Here is a 20,000-nt window from a genome sequence, read left to right on the forward strand (position 1 = left end):
TTCTTTTGGGACCACTGCAAGTCCCTAGAGAAACTGGAAACAACGCTTATGCAGAAATTTGGACGGCAAACAAAGCCAATTATGGTATTTTTAAAGGTGGCCTATCACAAAGGCATCTACCATTTGGGGAAGAAATTTACCTGTTGGTGTCTACGCCATGAGGGTGACAATTTATTCGGAGTTACCATAAAAAGAGCTTGTTGTCAAAAAAGAAGGAATTATAGATAGTGGAGAATATTGTATTAAGTTGGTATTTTTGGCAGCAGGGAATCCTTCCAAAGGCTGCCCCCAGATGCCTACTGTCATCCACCAATGTTTTTACTCAAACAACATGGCGTCTACCAGGCGAGTCCACCAACAGTATGCATTTAAGTTTAAGCACTCAGGAGTGAGCTTCCTCCACCATCTCTTGGAGTTTGTCCTTTCCAACCAGATTAAATATTCCTCTCGCAAACTCAACAAAAAGCCTTTCCATATAGTTTGACCTGTCGATCCTTGTTCCTTCCAAAAATCCAATGTGTCCCCCATAGGATGTCAACACCATGGAAACCAGTGGATTTTGTGCCACTGATTCTACGGGGATTGCTGTAAAAAAGTGAGAATAAGCAATTAATAACTACAAAGATAAACATTTAGATACAACAACAAGCAATAAATAAATGATGTCTTGAACGTTATACTGTTATTTTCAAGACCAAGTTCAAGTTAAAAAAAAAATTCACACAGATACAATTTGGAAACAATTAGGGGCTAAAACATTTGCCAACAATCTAATGGCAATATTAAAGGTTAAGAATAAAACAATACAGTGTACAATTAAACGTACAAGAAAACTACTTTAATTTGAAATGACAATAAAAATGCCCTAGAGTACATTAATAATAATAATAATAATAATAATAATAATAATAATAATACTAATAATAATAATAATAATAATAATGGTTTATTAGCATACCACTAGGTGGTTGCTCTATGTTAAGTTATTACAATAAATATTATAACTATGTAATAATATAATGTTAATATACCAACATTCAAAGGAGAAAAAGTGAATAATTGAACACAGTACTGAAAGAAAAAGAAAATAGGTTTGACAAAAAATGCTGGATGAAGTTAAAATTTAAAGACAGAAAACTGGTGCGAGAAAAACATAAGTACTAGACATACAGATGGCTTGGTTATAATGAAAAGTGTTTAAGAAAACTACATACATGTATGAGGAAAACTGATAATGGTCAAAATAAAGCACAAAAGCAGATTAAAGGTTACAAAAAGTCAAGGAGATAAAGACGATTGGGGGAACTAAACAAACCACTTTGCTTTCCTGTGGCTTGCTTCCATGTTGTTCCTTTAAGTGATTGCCAAGATAGCAATTTGGCATCAAAAAATTACGAAAGACTTCCATGGCATGCCTGACATGTAGATGATACCTTATCCACAACTGTCAGAAGCTCATGACATTGATGCATTTAAATCTGGTTCAGAGCTGGGTTTTTTTTTGTTTAAAAGTTAACCCTTATTTGGATGGAACATAACTCGTGCATTTTCCCGCAAGTACAGCTTCAATCTCATTTTTGTCCATATTTGGGTGTAAAAGTGGTGTCCTAAAATTCCCCGCTTTGTTCCAAGGAAAAGAGTTGCAAGTTTTACACCCTTCAAGGTCATGACCTTCCACCAAAACTGTATGATGCTTTGTTTTCAAAGTTGATGAAAGTGTTATCAAATTCAGTTTGCAAATAATGGTAAAAGTAAAGAATCCGATCCCACCAACACGTCGACCAACGCGTTGGTCGACACACCACCAACGCACCACCGACGCAACTTGTACGTTGTAAGATTAATTAAACAGTGGCCAAAGCGTTGGTGGGATCAGATTGTTTACCTTTACCCAAATAATTGATGCATTTGTAAAATCTTTGGGGCTCTGCTTGACTTGGTTCGACTACAAACAGCAGGATCACACAACTTTACTGACCATGGAGTGGCGAAAATGGATCATCAGCTGCATTCAAGCATAGCACAGGCACTTTGATGTTATGTAGCGGTTTTTTATGAAGAGTGACTGCATCATAGTATTCTTCATAGTCACGATATCCAAATGCTGGTGATGTAAATCTCTGATCAAATTCGCGTATTGTTCTTGCCTAGGAATACGGAGTAGACATACAGTAAGAAAACTACCAGGAAACAACAAAAACAACAACAACAACAACCATGACCATGACGACAACCAAGACACTGCCGCTTTCATTGATGACACTACTACGACTACATCTACTACTACTACTACTAACTACTACCATCTACCACTACCACCACTACCATTACTACTACTGCTACTTCTACTACTGCCACTACTTTAACTACCGCTACTACTACTATAACTGCCAATACCACTACCACTACTAGTAATAAATATAATAAATATGTAAAAAAAAAAAAAAAAAAAAAATTGCGACCTTCAGATCGGACTATGTAGGAGGATGACTACCAGTATAAGTTCTCAGTTCTGAGCAAGCAAATTTAAAAATATTCGTTCTTTTAATGTACCGTAATAAGCGAGCCCAATACAGAAAACTGTACTCACTATCGTTCTTGTACTCTAATCTGTAGGTCGCTAATATGTTAGGACCACAGTCAAGTAACCAGACGCAGTACAGGAACACAAAAGTTAAGAAGAGGGTTGAAGTCTCTGAGAGGGGTATGCCAGGACACAAAATTTAGAGTAGCCTGTTTTATGGAAAAGGTTATTGAGAACTCCGTCATAAGCGTAGCATGGGAAGAGAGAAAAGAACGGAGTACTGATCTCAATAATATTGAGGAAGTTCTGAGCAAATGTGAAAATGAGAAAATGAAGGAAACTTGGCCCCATGTAGGCTAGTGTTATTATTGACTTGTAGCTAATCTCTTTTTTATATTAATAATGATAATAACAATAATAATAATCACTTAAGGACGGTGCCTTTTATTGTTATTGCGCATACGTTCTGCGCATCTTGAGATACTCGGATTTCCTATCGGTGATGCTTACTAATACAGGGATATTTTTGCGCGGTTTAAAACTATCGGGAGTAAGTACTCTTGGTATCCAAAAAGAAAATTGGGGGTAACCATGCATTTTTGAGAGATAATTAAGTTTCAATTTGAGAAAGAATGCCATACATTGCTTTGTATTCTAAAGCTTTTTACAAATACTATTCATGAATTATCTTTGAAAAATGGGTGGTTACCCCCAATTTTCTTTTAGGGTTTTAATAACACTTGTTAAGATCTATACTTCCTACATAATCATGCGGATGCGGGTATTAAATACAAATAGGCTCTTTGTAAGCTTTGAAACAGTGAAAACATATTATGCTGTCCTTATTTATTATTAGGCTAGTTCAGAAATGGAAGAAAGTCACAAAATAGAGATACATTTAGGAGTATCATTATTTGTAATAAATAACATCATGGCATTTAAGTGAACTCAAGTACTGTAGGCTAGGTGACACCTGGTATATACCACTCAATACATTGACAACTAATTTCAATTTATGACCAAAATCACAGAATCATAAACCTTTAATGCATGATGAATATCAAACGGCAAATTCCCCAAATGCCTTTCAAACACCTCCAGGTTCCTATTTGGAGAAAAGAAGATTACAAAAATCAATAAAAAAAATAGAGAAATTGCTTGTCACTCAGATTTTGTAATTTTCTACTCACTCAACTCCATTATCACCACAAAGTGCAAACTCGTTGGTGTTCAGAACTCGCTGTGAATCCTAAGGACTCTCCATTCGACCAGAAATTCATGATTGAATGGAGCAGTTATCTTTAACAATAAAGGAGTTCTACACTGTAGGTCTGAAAACATGATGTGATTGGCTTGAAAAAGCAGTTCAAGCATTGTCAATGGAGCTCACAAAATTTAAAACAAGGAACTACAAATTTATTTTCAGAGACTTTTGAACTAATCAGGTGATTCTGCCTTGAAGTACTTTTAAATGGCAAGACAACATGAGATGAGTTAAGATGACTAGAGATGATGATGGCCTAATAATAATTATTACTGTATAACAAACCAACAGTAATGAGCAAAAAACAGGAGGAAAGCAGTGTCTACACACAGAAACTTACAAAATATTAATTAAGTTAATACTTAAATTAACTTGAGAATAAAATTAATTACTCAGCTTGACGTAAGACTGAGTATTCATCAACCAAGACCGTGACTGCTTGTGAGAGAACTAAAAAATGGAGTTCAGGTTCAAACTTTTAGAGTGCCATACATGTATGCCATGTGGAAACACCTATGGGGGTGACTGGGCATGAACACTGTGCTATTTAGAAGTGCATGTTGTCATTTAATGACAACATGCACTTCTAAATAGCACAGTGAGTGACAGAATGCCATTAGTTTTTCCAATGAGAGCTACGTGTAACTCAATAACCTCATACTACAAAAGCTAACCTCTGCAGCATATTCACCAGGTTTCTCGTCAGATGTTTATTGAATAGGAAGCTGTTGATTGGCTGTTCTAGTGACACACAGGATTCCATACAATTCCATGGAACAGAAACAGCCATGACTCCAACCAGTCCAGAGCTCTTGGTGTCACCAAATTCATTCAAATAATTCATAAAGATCACTCTACAGAAACACAGACAAATAGGAGAAATTTTTTTTTTACAAAAGTTAGAGAGTAAGAGTAATAGAAAAACTGACCATCTCATTTGCATGGTGTATTGACAACTGCATTGTAAAATGGAAGATGAGTGCCTGAAATATCCAAGAGATTGTACTATTGGCAGCCATCTCCAAGAAGGAGACCCATCAATGGATGGCCACAAAGCCCTTTCCAGCGAAGGGGGAGGAAGCAAGAAACTATCACACTGATAATTGAGTGGAAAGAAATTTAAATTTAATTTAACTTGGGGTGCAGGGCTGCGCAGTGGAGAAAGCACTCACCTCCCACCAATGTGGCACAGGTTCGATTCCCAGACTTGGCATCCTACATCATGTTTCAGTGTTCAACATTAACGCTTGCCCAATTGCCTGGGGCAAGCAAAACATATCCATGGGGAATATTTGGTCGACTAATATTTTGTGGAACAATTTGATTTGCAACGAAGAAAGTGGCTGGTAATATGACGTAGTCACCGCAAACATGATAGAAAAATTATAACAACGTTACATCTCTTTGCTGCCATTTATTTTCTGTTAAAAATATATAGGTACAAACCTCAAAACAGACTGGAAGAAGGAACATGTTCGTAGCTGCCAATTTTCTCCTCACCAAAAAAATGTTTGTTTCAATGAAACCCAATTTTCGCATGGCCAAATTCGTTACGGTTATTTGTATCGAACAAGCACACAAGAAAATTCTACCTTGTCACGCAATTTCAACTTAATCCTAACATACTATTGGACAAATGGCAATTAATTCAAATCCAGCCTAATCTCAGAGAGATATAGTAAAGGAATCTCCTTTGATCTCTTATAGAAAAGGAAAATCCCTTAAATGTATGCTTGTCACAGCAAAACTGAGAAGACTACTGAAACACCATGGACACAGCAGGAGTCGCATTGGTCTATCAAACCCATTAAATGGGTTTTGAGTTTTATTGGGCAACAGGTCTTTAGAAGGCAGGAAACCAGAAAAAAACCATGGGCAACCAAAAAAACAAAAATGGTTGCCCAAAGGGTAAATTAGTAAGAAAGTAAGTGTTGAACACTGTGTTTGTAGTTTGTCGGTTCTTTACTCTGTGGATACTCTGGTTTTCCCCTATTCTCAAAAAACCAATGTTTGATTTCATTGTATTAATTTGTCGATTTTCAGTTTGCAGTGTCCCAAATAAGTGCTCTAGCACTAGAAGACTGAACACTTGTTGAAAATCAATGTTCCCTTCCTTTTTAATTAACTTGAACTAAATTCAAAACATCAGTGCCCGAAAAAAAAATGTAAGAACTGCACAAAATCCTATGAAAAAGTCACTACAACAGAATTTCAACCACCACTGCATAACAGATTCAAGAGCATGCAGGATCCGGTATGGTTCCATTCTACATTTAAACATTTTCAGACTCGTTCAATTTTGATTTTTCCGTAGTTTCAGATTATGATCATAACAAAATGTTAGATGAAGCAAAATCAAAATTGAACTGGTTTGAAATAATTAAAGAGAATATTCTAACCTTAACATTATGTGCATATATTATACAATGTGAATGAAGGGGTAGTTTCTAAAAAACCGTGGTGCTTCGTCGGTGGGGAAGTAGTATACAAAAATTTGGTTTCATCAACGGAGTTAATAATGTAAATTGGCCACCGTACAGAGATTCTAAAAGCGTACAGAGATTTTTGTGCAGCAACCGTACAGAGATTCTAAAAGCTTTTAGAATCTCTGTATGGTGGCCAATTTACATTATCAACTCCGTTGATAAAACCAAATTTTTGTATTATACGATGTACACACTTATAATTGAGGCTAACTAATTAATTAACTAAATCAAATTTGATATGAACAACCATTTGGATGATGTACCCACTTACCCTCCCATTGAAATGCCCATGCCAAATATTGGTGAGCCAGGGCAAGATTTATGAATGTGCGACAAGACAAATTTGAGGTCCTCAGTATTTGCAGCGCAGAACGTGCGAGGAGTCTGCAAAACAAATTTAGACATTACTGATGCATACAATAATGTACCGCAATCTGTATGGCTGACCCACAATGGCAAGGTGAAGGCACATAATTATAGCCATTACTACATGTATAATTATATTTTAGTCATGAAATCATGTGGAAGACCATACAATGAAGCATCCATGAAGAAATATATAAACACCTTTCACTTCAAGGTTAGTGTTAATTACTTGAATTAATAGACCAATATTATTAATAATAATATTAAAATTCAATCCTTAAAACAAAAGGCATCATCTCGAGGCTGAAATCCTTACATTAATTTTATTCCCCAGGGCCTCGAGATGATGCCTTTTGTTTACATGTAGGACTGAATTTTAATATAATATTGAAATTGGTCTATTGAAATGCAAGCTTTATATCACGAACCACAGATGTTCCACTAACCGGAAAGACTAACTAAATCACATCAAACTGAAGCACTAGTCTCAAATCAAAGGTTGGTTTTTCATGGGAGGGGAAAACCAGAAATTATACCCAAAGGAAAACCTTGGGAGCAGAGATTAAGATTATCACCAGTCAACCCACTTCATGCTGAGTCTGTGAATTGAATTCCCGGACACATTGGCTGGACCTGTATGCAAGTGCTTTCACCAATGCATAAATTTAACTCAGCTTTCCTAAACAGTTCCTTCCCTTGTGGAAACAAGGGTCAGATGTTGTGAAATGGCCTTGTTGTGAAATACTGGATAACTATATGTTATTATTTTACAAAGAAAAGGTAACACTGAATACAAAAGGCTAATCGCAATTGTTTCGGCTCATATACCTTTAACTGGGAAGCTCCAAAGCCCCGATGATTTGCCACAATTGTCCTGTTAACAAACAAGGATGAAAAAGGTACAGTATGCATGCAAAAAGAAAAAATGCCAGTTGTGTAAAAACAAGACTTCAACAGACCACTGAATGTGACTCCTTAGTGGCCCAGAGACAAACTTAAATTTTTGCAAGCCCTGTACGCACACATCCCCTTTTATTTTTTGTAGAGTCCACTATTACATGTAAGCTGACCATGCAGTTTAAGGAAATTGTAGTAATTTATAGACAATAAGATGATATTCAAGTATTAAATTGACAATTTTGTAACCTTTGATCCTTGAATGGTATCTACTTTTGAGGCACTATAACTGCATCCTTAAAGTGGTACTACCACTATATCCCTCCATACATGTCCAATATACCCAAACGGATACGATTCGTCTCGTCAAACTGATGGTCCATTGGTACGAATGGTAGGATTGGTACCGATAGAAAATAATGTCATTCCAATGGTTTCATCGGTGAAAAACAAGTTCACTTAAATTACACCAAGTAGAAACTCGCTAATAATTATGAATATTCCTCGTTCCAACCAACCACACAAAACATGTTCGCTTTCACCAATAGAACCATTGGAATCACCACTAACACCAATGGAGTCTATTTGTGAGCATTGGACAGCCCTCCTATACCCTTTCAAAATTCAAAACTACATGTACAACTTGGCAAGATGTCTTAATATGTGAAGTTCTATCTCTGATGGGAAGTGCAATAATAAAACTGTAATTATTTTCAGAGTAATTTTCAGCTTTGGTTTGCTATCATTGATCATTAATTCAAAATTGTCCAAGAACTGCAAGGGAAGTTGGGTCAAGCACATTGTGACGTTGTACACTCAATGGGCAGGTACAAAAGGCAGACTGGATCAACTCAGATCACTGAGTGACACCTGGGATCGAGCGAAAAACTGTTTTGTAAGCCAAAACTACCTGATGTTTGCACCAATTTCACCAAGGTCAGCTTAAAGATTAGGGCTAGGGTGATTTGTCATTCTTTTACGTTGATCCGAGGTGGTCTGAGATTGTCTGGTCCAAATTTTGTACCTGCCGACACTCAACAACATTAAATTTTCTTTCCAACATGGTGTGTTGCAGCAATGGAATGACAGAATTCCCAAATATAAAAAAAAAGAAAAACATGATTGTACCCCTCGATCATTCCACTGCCTCAAGATATTGACATAATGCACTATCATTAATTTGTAGGCCATTGGTTCAGTGTTAAACTGATGAGATTATCTCGAATAATTATCTTCAAGTGTGATAATGATCATTCTCAAACAGAGACAACAAACCACACCAGCCTAGAATTTTGGAGGAACTTGGCTAACTTAAGGCCTAATTAAAAATTAATGATAGTGCAAGGGGAGCAAAAAAGAAAATTTATAATAAAATAAAGCTGATCAGAGTGAATAGAGAAAAATGACTAGAAGATCATTATTGGTCTGTGCAGGTGATGCTTTTGGATGAAGATCTCGCCCCTTGTCAGGTTAAGGCCCAGCAAATAATTTACAAAAAGAGAATGCTTCCTTTGTTTGGTAAGGATAACACTAACCGTACTCCAAGCTCTTTACCAAGTAACACCAAGTGTCTGCAGTAACTGGTCTCACTTCCCCCTAAAATAAGCAATAAAGTAATTAACCACTACTGATAATCGATATCTGAGAGATGTCCTACTTCTTTAAAAACCTTTCACAAATAACACCTTGTTAGATAATTTTCAATTTACAGAAACTTGACTCTTACTAAAATCACTTCAAGTTTGTCTCTCTGTAGACAGAAGCAATTCATTTCAGACTAAGCAATTCAAATGCCTGAGTGCATGGTAAGTTTACGAGACAACAAATGGACCTTTTGCATGACTGTAACATGTGGCCTTGTCAATCAAACAACAACTGTGGTACAAAACAGATCCCAGAAATGGAAAGAACATGATCAAATTAGTAAGAATGTCGATTTTGAGGCCACTGACATTTAGCTGAGAGATTTTACTGTAACAGTGATTTTAATGCTTAAAGTGCATCTAACCCCAAAATATTTTTTTCGCTAAAATAAATCTTTGCACCTGTTCGAAACACATTGCGGCCATTTTTTCCTTTTTCTAACAAATCCTGCCATTTTATAGGCTTCGAAAGTTGCGAAAATCCAAGCATCTTTTGTTCACGACCGAGTCAGAAGGGGAGTGGGTCTATTCCCGCTTTGACGTCACATAATGATTTATATTGCATTAACTCTGTAAAAATGCATGCAAAGTAGATTGTGACCAAGCTCAAGAGGTCTGCAGGGGCAAACCAAGACTAAAAATGCACCCTGGTCCTCCAGGTTGGGGCTTGTGCAGAGAGCCAACAACCCACTAAGCGGCACCGAATGGTTGGTGCGAAGTCTTGCATGTACAAGCACAAACAAGAAGAAAACAAGAAGTGGTTTCACTTTGACCATTTGCTAATCTTAAAAGCAAAGGCACATTTGAGTAAACCACAGGCTCAAATAGTAATTTAATTGCCATAAATGTGCTTCAGTTGTTGTTGTAAAGAAGACAGGTAGATTCTCTCGACATAAAATAGTAAGCAACAAAAAAGACCAAAATTTCCCTTTCATACGTAGTGAGCAAAGCAACATCAAAATGGCCGACTGATCCGCTAAGGACATGACACGCGATTTACTACCCTTCTCTCACTGTTGACGATTTCGGATATCAACCACATATCATCTTTAGGGACTGGAGTAAATCAGCGACATTTTTCAGTTTGTTCTCAAAAGACCAGCAGAGTCACCTACCCCTAGATGAAATATTTCGAGATACTTACCCACCACTATGCGTGGTCTAACAAAGAATTTGAAGAATTTTCAACCTATTTTGCGTAAAATAAAGCATCATATTGTGTCCGACCCTTTGGAAGAATGACATCTCACACCGGAATTTTAATCAGGAAATATTATGTTGCTTACTTGAAGTATCATGCCCCATTTTAAACCTAATAGTTCTCCTTCGAACTTTGCACTAAAAAAAAGCATGTTTCAGAATCCACAACGACACTTTCAAACAGCGACATGGTCGAGGAAGAGTTCTCTCCAGTACAGCCCATGAAGCAAGCTGGTGAGAGCATTCGGGAAGCCAGTGCGCCAAACACTCTTCTGCCGACCAAGTCAACAACCTAGGATAGGGACCTGGAACATCAGAACCCTATATGAGACCAGAAAAGCAGCACAGGTGTGTAGAGAAATGCAAAGATATAGCCTAAAAATCCTTGGCCTAGGCAAGACTAGATGGAGTGGAGCTGGACAGACGAGACTAGCGAGTGGAGACACCATCATCTACTCTGAACAGGAGGAAGGGCAGCCCCACATACAAGGCGTAGCACTGCTGTGGACACCCAAGGCAACACAAGCACTGCTGTCCTGGGAACCTGTGTCACCAAGGATCCTCACAGCACGATTCAACTCAAAGGGCAGGAAAGTTACCATCCTACAGTGCTACGCTCCAACTAATATCGCAGAGCTAGTAGAGACAGAGATTTTCTGCGAGCAAGTCCAAGCCATCATGGACAAAACACCAAAGAGAGATCTGAAGATCCTCATGGGAGACCTCAACGCTAAAGTGGGAGCAGACAACACCAACAGAGAACTGATCATGGGCAGACATGGCACCGGAGAACAGAACGAAAACGGCGAACTTTTCACAGAGTTTGACCTGGTCATTGGAGGCACCATTTTTCCCCACAAGACCACCTGGACTTCCCCTGATGGCAAGACTGTAAACCAGATTGACCACATCATCATCAGGCAAAAGCAGAGAAGAAGCCTGCACAACGTCAGGGTAAAGTGCAGAGCAGATGCAGCATCAGACCACCATCTTGTAGTTGCTGTCCTCAAGACCAAGCTGAAAGCCTACAACAGCAGGGCAGAAAGAACACCAACAAAGAGCAAAAACAGAAGAATTCCAGCTTGAACTGCTTTCCCAGCTGCCAGAGGAAACTATTGAAGAGCAGTGGCATAGTCTGTGTGACACCTGGAAGACGACATGCTAAACAGTCCTGGGAAGAAAACAAGGAAACACAAGGAGTGGCTGACAACAGAAACATGGACACTGATTACCGAGAGAAAACGACTAAAAGACCAGATCAACCAAACACAAGTCCAAGAAGAGAAGCAGGAATTGCAAGCACATTACTGGGACAAAAGCCAGGAAGTGAAAAGAAGTGCAAAAAAAGACAAGAGAAGCTTCATTGAGGAGCTGACCCAGGAAGCAGAGACCACAGTGAACCAAAGAAACATGAAAAGACTATATGACATTACACAAGGACCCTCTCTGAAAAAAAACAGCAAACCTAGTTGCCCAGTCAAAAACAAGAACAGCAATACCATTTCAAGGGAGGAAGACCAGAGAGCAAAATGGGCAGAACACTTCAAGGAAACACTCAACACCATGTGTTCCGTTAGATATCCCACCACCTACTGAACTCCTTGCTATTAACAATGGCTCCCCTACCAAGTATGAGATCATCAAGGCCATAAAGTCACTGAAGTCAGGCAAAGCAGCAGGCCCTGATGGCATACCACCTGAAACTCTGAAGGCAGACATCCAGACTTCAACTAACATGATGCACCCACTCCTACACAAGATCTGGGAGCAAGAGAGAGAGCCAGAAGACTGGAAGAAAGGCCACCTCATGAAGCTGCCGAAGAAGGGGGAGCTGTCATTCTGCAACAACTGGAGAGAAATCACGCTGCTGTCTATTCCAGGGAAAGTAATGACGACAATCATCCTAGAGAGACTAAAGACAGTACTGGACAAGGCACTTCGGGATGAGGTGCAGGATTCCGGCAAGATAGATCATGCATAGACCACATTGCCACAATGTGCATCATCATCGAGCAGTCCCTGGAGTGGCAGATCCCCCAGTACTCAGTCTTCGTCAACTTTCAGAAGGCGTTTGACAGTGTCGGCAGGGATGTTATCTGGAGACTGATGAACCATTATGGTTTTCCAACAAAGTTCATCACCATCACCCAACGACTGTATGAGGATGCCACCTGCCAAGTCATCCATGATGGGAAGCTGACGGAACCCTTCTTCGTACAAACCGACATTCGTCAGGGATGTCTGTTGCCGCCAAAGATCTTACTGTTGGTGGTCGACTGGATATGCGGCAGGCCACGGCAGACAGGAAAAATGTAATAGAGTGGACTTTCACAAAACAGTTGGAAGACCTGGACCTGGACTACACAGACAACATCAGCCTTCTCTTCCACAGTTATCAAAATGTGAAAGAAAAGCTGCGGAGAAGACTGGCCTCCAAATCAACACCAGGAAGACGGATGTCATGAGGGTGAACAACAAAAGGCAAGACCCAGCGGGACTACACCAAGAAAGCATCAAGGAAGTCGACAAGTTTGTTTACCTGGGCAGTGTAGTCAGTAAGGATGGGGGGGGGGGGGGGGCACAGACGAAGACATCGAGTGCCAAATCAACAAAGCACGACAGGCCTTCAATACCCTACGGCCAATCTAGAGATCAACAGCTCTCTTGCTTCACAACAAGATCCGGATCTTTAACACCAACGTCAAGTCGGTCCTACTTTACGGCTCAGAAACCTGACGGGTAACAAAGACCAACACCCACAAACTCCAGACATTTATCAACGGATGTCTATGAACATCCTCAACATCACGTGGGCAAAAGTCATGTCAAATGAACAACAGTGGGACCGGATCAGACAAGCCCCAATCGAGTCCGAGATCAAGAAACGAAAATGGGGATGGATCGGTCGCATGCTCCGCAAGTCTGCTTCTAATGTCACCAGACAAGCCCTTGAGTGGAATCCACAAGGGAAGCGGAAAGTGGGTCGACCAAAACAGACCTGGCGCAAAAGTGCTGACGCTGAGGTGAAGGCAGCTCTAAGATGTGGGCCGAGCTGAAGAGGATTTCCCAGAACCGCGTTCGTTGGAGGGGTGTTGTTGCAGCCTTTTGTTTAACCTGCGATCAGGCCCATTTTTAGCTTCGCCCATATGTTCTCTTATGTCGTCGCTCGCTAAAATTGGGCCTGACCAAAAGTCTCTCAAGAATTCCGTTTGGTCGGCCAAATTTTGGCCGACCACATTCGTGATCTGATTAGCTGTTGAAACGCCGGAAGTGAAAATGCCATCGTGATTGTGCGGAGCTCTCGCGAAGTCCTCGAGACTAATCCGCCATAAGTGTACGAAGAAATTTGCTCCCTTTTGTTCTTACAATGCCGTGGACGGTGCAACTTGATTTTTTTGGTATAAATGGAGATATGCCATCTGAAATATCTCATAACTTGTCCAGAATCGGGTTTGAATCTCTGGAACGAGTGAAATTAGCGATTCCGTTGTCGAGCTCTGTGGCCATGGGGTTGAAAGAACTTTGGCACAAAGTTCCCTGATGTTTTGAAAGCCGCTAAATAGCTGGTTCTTTCAAATGGCAATGAAAGCCGATGCATATTGGTTTCCTGGATGAGACAAGGGACATATATATCAACAGGAGGAGATGCTGATAAAATCGCAAGTTACACGAATGCATGTTTTGAATATCTGTGTATCAAACAGCTTTATTTATTTACTGTACATGACTGATGACACGGTTTTTTTGCACACTTCATAATATTTCCAGTTGATTTAACTTAAAACTCACACTCCAGAAACTAAAATGGCATGTTTCCAGAGAGATCAATTGTACAATAAAAGAAACTTTGCGAGTCCATCTTACTGTTCGTACTCCATCAAAAAATTAACAGCCAAACGTATCATGATTTTACTGCGCGCAATTCTAGAAATACACTGCAACTGAAGATATTACCCGAAAAAATCACCAAAGAAACCTTCATGGGAAACACGTTAAAGGAATAATGTATTTCTCTGTTTTTTTTTCTTTAAAAATCTATTGCCAAACCGTCCAACGACAAAATGCTAGGTTTGCACAAATGGTTTAATGGTCACTTAATCCAGTTGTGTTGGCCCGTACAGCTGTAGCTCCACTTTCTTGAGGACTCAAACGAGTGCAGGTAATGCATGCGTAAATGCTGATCTTGCAACCCCTCAATTTTCCTGATTTTTCTAATTCTGGATGGTCATTTTTTTCATTTTTCGTGTGTTTAAGCAGAGGTTTTATTAGAAGTCAGAACCCGGGTACTAGCACCCGACTACACTGAGTACAGTACCCGCCATTGCTCAAAGAAGGTCTCAAAAGCCAGACTATACATGTACATGTATCGAGGGGTGCCTGCGCACTCTATCAAAAGGTCCCTTCTACTTTAAAACTTAATGTAAACCCTGGTTTAAGTTTTTAAATTTAAAAAATTTAAATTTAAGACATAATTATTTCAAAAAACTGATTGTTTTGAATAACTGGCCTACACATTTTGTTCAATTATAAACTTAATATTAATTTTTAGAGATCATTACTTTCAGACATTATCTTGAAACATCCGTAATATTCACTCAGTAAAAAATGACTTCTATTTACCTTGCTAAAAATCCTTTAAAAAGCAAAATTTAAAAAACCAAGCGTTTCCTGTGTTAAGCCATCTTCAGGGTAGATTATCTGGAAACACTGTATGGGAAAATTTACCGGCATCCATCCCATTTTTTCAAAAAAAGAAATAATATATATGTTGATTTAATTTAAGGCTCAAAGAAAGGCCTTATCATTGCCATTGGTAACCATAGTACTACTTTGGAGGAAAATGTGATGTGAGAAATCTAGGATGGGCACATAATACCCTGACCAAATTTCCTCTTGTGTGATTACCCTAACTATATTATTTGAGAACAGAATATTTATACATGTGTGAAACAAGGAGAAACTAGTTTGAGCTTTCTTAAAGTCAAAACCTCATATTTATAATTTGGTCACATGTATTTCATGCCAACTGTTGTTTTGCAAGAAGAGTGTGGCAAAGAGAACTACAGGTAAAAGAATGCATGTTACATAATTATGCAGTTCACTATTGTAATTGCTATTCCTCTTAAAATCAATCTTTTTTTGGTTTTGTTGTTGGGGCCACCTTCTTTTGAACACCCTCTTGTTCCTAGATGAACTTAAAGTGATTTACATGTAATAATATTAACCTAATGTTCCCCTGTGACCAAAACATCAATTCTAATTTTTCTTTGGACTTCAAAACTATGTTAACCCCTTGATGCCCAAACCAGCCTCATTTTACTCTAACGCCAGACGATTTTAGGCCATGGAGTCAACGGGTTAACTAAACACTACGCGACCAAAGTACTAAGCCTTGATTTCAAAAAGACACCTGTTTATTTTAACTGGAATTTTCCTATTTAATGGTCCACCATTACTAACTTTAAGTTCTTGAGAGAGCAGGTACGTACCAGTCAAACCAGGAAGAATAAGGACTGTTGGTCTAGTGGATGGATCTTCGTAAATGATGCTGGCCTTGTTATCAAACCAATCTAGGCACACGATTCCACCATCTGGTGTCTGCAGTGTCTCCCTGTTTTTATAAAAAAAAAAAAAGGGAGTTTTCAAAATGAACGACACCACAAGACTCCATATAAGAAAATAACGCTGTGCAGGCATAATAATTATACAAGACCACACAAGTAACTATTAAATTTTTCATTTCCACCATCTTCTTGATTGAATCATGATTTACAATTTTTTTTGAATCATGAACCACGATAATTTATAAAAGTTTTTCCACTTTCTCCAAAAAGCTTTCTCAAAGCAGTGACATGTCTGTGCATATAACCTGTAAAAGTACTCATGTGAAGTACGTACAGTACTCTTGGCATGAATGCATGGAATGGAAGGAAATGCTGACTTCATTGTTTTGACAGTTTACTTTATTATACCAAGTCACAAAATGGAAAATAATGGAAAACAATGGTTTCTTAAGAGAAAAAAAGGAAAAAAAGCAGAGTAAATCATAGACATATCTGCAAAAATTCCACCCAATCACAAGTGCAAATGCTGTGAATAGGGTACTTTGTAAATAGAATTACTATGATTTTCACTTGAGTACGGCACTACAGAGTTTTGTGACAAAGTTTCAATGTTTGAGTTCCCATGTTGTCAAGGGCAACTTGCTTCATTTCCAAGAGTAACTTTTAACAATGAAACCTGCCAAAATCTACAAATTTAAATCAGACTGATGACCGTTACCAGTTAAATGATGTCAAAACCCGAAAAGTTGCCTTTGGAAACCAAGCAGGTTGTGCCCCAGGAGTGTAGCAGTTCTCGTAATGTATAATCACAGGTACCCCAAGCTAAAAATGTAGTCTGAGCATCGCGATCAGTCAAAATTATAAGCATTTGTATGGGAATTTGCAAATGTGTTTAGGAGTCGAAATAAAGAACATGAATTGAACAAAAATGCCTTAACTTGTCTTCTTGATACCTTATCAGTGTTTTTGTGGCGTACTTTGGCCATTTCAGCACTATTCCAGTGGGTTGTAGGTTCGCTGTTTTCTCTCTCTATATTTATCTTCAAGGTTGGAAACTCTGATGAAGCAGTCGGAAACACAAGCTGCTGTAAATTCTTCCAAAAAGCTCAAATCGACCAGACGTTCCACTGAGACCAAGAATGATAGTGCTGCTACAATATATTTCAATCCTTATATCAGACAAACTTTCACAGAAAGGAATTGAAAATCGCCAAAGTGGGCTGCTTTTGTCCTTAGCAACATGCTTGGTTCGGAAGTTCCGTGCACGAAACCATTGAAAAACACCTTACCGACCAGGCACAAGGTTCAAATTTGTTACACACAGGGTGAGCAACAAGGCTTTAGTCTCAGTGACAGGTACAATGTGAGGCCCTTCTCAGGAAAGTACTGAGCTGTCATGCAGGTACAGAAGAAGCTCAGAAAAACACTGATGCATTATAAAGATGTTTCGTAAACAAATTTAAAACATACATGTTCAGTTTGTTTTATAGTGTACCTGTCACTGACATCGTTGCCCACCTGGTGTGTACAAATTTGAACCTTGGGCCTGATCAGTAAAAAGGTGTTTTCTAACGGCCGAGCACGGAACTTCGTGGCAAAGCATCGTCGACAGTTCTCGATGGAAGGAAGCCGTTAGATTAGTGAGCCGAAATTCCCTCACCGCGGACGTTTTTGTCCAACAGAGAAAAGCATTAGTTAGAAGAGGATTTTAATGTGCACTGGGCTCAATCTGGAGGAGACCTGAGCGCTTGGAGTGAATTTACAGCTGATTTCCTTTGATGGATATGCAAGATCGCCACCAGCAAGTAACCAACCTTGGGCAATTGAGCTTGAGGTACCTATGGTATAATTTTATTTGCGCGATATATACCCAAGCCGAAAACAAAGCAGTCAAGTAGCAGCTCTCATAACCTGCTATTCTTTGGTATGGTAAAAGTCATTGTTTCAACTGTTTAGTCTTTTGTGTTTGGGTTAGGGTATCGAGCAAATTACATTATATGTTACGAGAGCTGCTACAGTAGCCTTTGACAACATGGGAACTTAAATGATGAAAACTTTGTCACCAAACTTCCCTGGTGTCATGAATACTCAACTGAGAATCGTAGTATCACTTTTCTAATGCCCATATTTCGACCACTCAATAAATGACTAGCAAGCTTTCTCAAGTTATATTAAGGAAGGTGCCTACTATTGTTATTGCACATACGTTCTGTGCATCTCGAGATACTCGGATTTCCTATTGGTGATGCGTACTAATACAGGAATATTTTTGCGCGGTTTAAAACTATCCGAAAAAAGTAGATGTTAGTAAGTACTCTTGGTATCCGAAAAGAAAATTGGGGGTAACCATGCATTTTTGAGAGATAATTAAGTTTCAATTTGAGAAAGAACGCCATACATTGCTTTGTATTTTAAAATATTATTCATGAATTATCTTTGAAAAATGCGTGGTTATCCCCAATTTTCTTTTTGGATTTTAATGACACTTGCTAAGATCTACATTTCCTGCATAATCACACCCCGGGGCAAAAATATTGTTAATTAGTAGGCACCGTCGTTAAATTATTTTTGTCAAACGCAGTTTTTATTTCGAGTACGCTTATCGAAAAATGTTAATTTTGAGGAATGTTCAATATTACGTAACAACGTTAATTGTACTTGTGAATTATTTAGTACATGCGCAAAAATGACAGCAAATTGCGCGGATCGATTATTAAAACAACGAGAAACTTTGAGGATCGATTTGGTTAGAAACTTGACCAATTACATTTAACCCTAGATATGATCAGAGCAATGCGGGTTGTTAAATTAAAGCTCATACTTTTCCACACAAGTTAGCAGTTTCCTATTCTTTCTAATGATAGCCCACTTACAAAATTACTTAACATCTATATGTTCAAGAGAAATTATACCGACACGTACTAGGACAAATACTCGATTAAAAAAAAACACTCTACCTTCGAAAGGGAACTGACGGTCTTGATCTGATCAATGCCCGAATCAACGTTTGTGCATGCGCTGCAAAACACCAAAAGGTAGGCCAGTAATAATCGCTCAGCATCGGACAACTTCGAAGCAAGAACTCTTGAAACCGGCCATCCTTGACGATCAAGCGCGGTTTGTGCACAACGTGAAACAAATAGTACGTCAAGTAGATCATAGATAGAACCGTAAGGACCGGAAGCCATTGCCATTGATAAAGAAGATGAAGAAACTCCTCCAGGGACATCGTATTTCGCAGATCCCAATAAAATACACACACCTGCGTGCTTGCAAAGAACGACAAATGAGAAGCGGAAGGAGTGGACTTTAACCAATACTTTGAGTGGTGTCCAATCTTAACGCGTTTAGAAGTGACCGAGAAACAAGGTGGAACAGAGATACTGGGCATAGACTCAGAAAACACAATGGCTTCGTCGACCGAGAAGGATGACACCTACTTCATTTTTGTTTTGTCGTAGTTTCCAATGATAAAAACCTCGAATCGCTAACCTTAGTATTCAAGAATATCTTTCTTCACAATGACGGACTTATTTAATCATTACGAGCAACAATTTGGAAATATTAGTGCCGAAATCACGGCTAGAATTTGCAAGATTCCCAATCTTCATGGAAGTGAGTTTCAACAATTCGGCGAAAAGATGAAATTGACATTTGTGATTTTGGAGCCTTTTTTATTCGGAGAAATATTCTTATGTCCTTTACTGTTCTTATTTTGTTTAATAGCTTCTAAAAAGGCTGCCATAACTGATGTGCAAAGATGCTTGGACGAAGCACGCGAACTGGTGAGAAGATTGACCGATCTTCCAGTTATATTAAAATCTTCCATGTTGATCAAGTGTATTGTGTCTTTGTGTAGTTTGCATGTAAGATCACACCATGATTCAGCAAACATTGCAATTTAACGCTTCTTCCTTAAGTACATAATAATTTTATACACACTTTGTCCGTAACTGAAACTGTGTACATGTTTGTGGAATCGAATTTGTACGTGGAGTGATTGATCAACAAAATTATTATAATCCAATCTTCAACCAATTGCACGAAAAGAATATT

The 20,000-nt window shown here is 38.7% G+C and overlaps 2 protein-coding genes and 1 pseudogene across 2 annotated transcripts in view; 2 read left to right on the plus strand and 1 right to left on the minus strand.

Annotated features, from left to right (window-relative positions):
* The window catches only part of LOC138033667 (phospholipase ABHD3-like), a 19,999-nt gene extending 754 nt beyond the window's left edge, over positions 1–19,245 (minus strand). Inside the window, exons 1-9 of the mRNA XM_068881463.1 lie at positions 18,902–19,245; positions 15,870–15,991; positions 9,073–9,133; positions 7,469–7,514; positions 6,546–6,658; positions 4,463–4,642; positions 3,566–3,629; positions 1,979–2,147; positions 1–585 (exon numbers count right to left, since the gene is read on the minus strand). The exon at positions 1–585 is cut by the window's left edge and continues 754 nt beyond it. Of these exons, the coding sequence (XP_068737564.1) occupies positions 383–585; positions 1,979–2,147; positions 3,566–3,629; positions 4,463–4,642; positions 6,546–6,658; positions 7,469–7,514; positions 9,073–9,133; positions 15,870–15,991; positions 18,902–19,173 (1,230 nt within the window). The 5' untranslated portion in view covers positions 19,174–19,245 and the 3' untranslated portion in view covers positions 1–382. The remainder of the gene's footprint in view (positions 586–1,978; positions 2,148–3,565; positions 3,630–4,462; positions 4,643–6,545; positions 6,659–7,468; positions 7,515–9,072; positions 9,134–15,869; positions 15,992–18,901) is intronic.
* LOC138033350 (craniofacial development protein 2-like) lies at positions 11,059–11,587 on the plus strand (annotated as a pseudogene).
* Positions 19,246–19,292: 47 nt separating the features above from the next.
* Positions 19,293–20,000, plus strand: part of LOC138033673 (vesicle transport through interaction with t-SNAREs homolog 1A-like) — a 10,336-nt gene continuing 9,628 nt past the window's right edge. The window contains exons 1-2 of the mRNA XM_068881470.1: positions 19,293–19,559; positions 19,671–19,729. Coding sequence (XP_068737571.1) covers positions 19,466–19,559; positions 19,671–19,729 — 153 coding nt within the window. The 5' untranslated portion in view covers positions 19,293–19,465. The remainder of the gene's footprint in view (positions 19,560–19,670; positions 19,730–20,000) is intronic.

The sequence above is a fragment of the Montipora capricornis genome, chromosome 14, assembly GCF_036669925.1.
Source record: "Montipora capricornis isolate CH-2021 chromosome 14, ASM3666992v2, whole genome shotgun sequence".
Classification (NCBI taxonomy): domain Eukaryota; kingdom Metazoa; phylum Cnidaria; class Anthozoa; order Scleractinia; family Acroporidae; genus Montipora; species Montipora capricornis.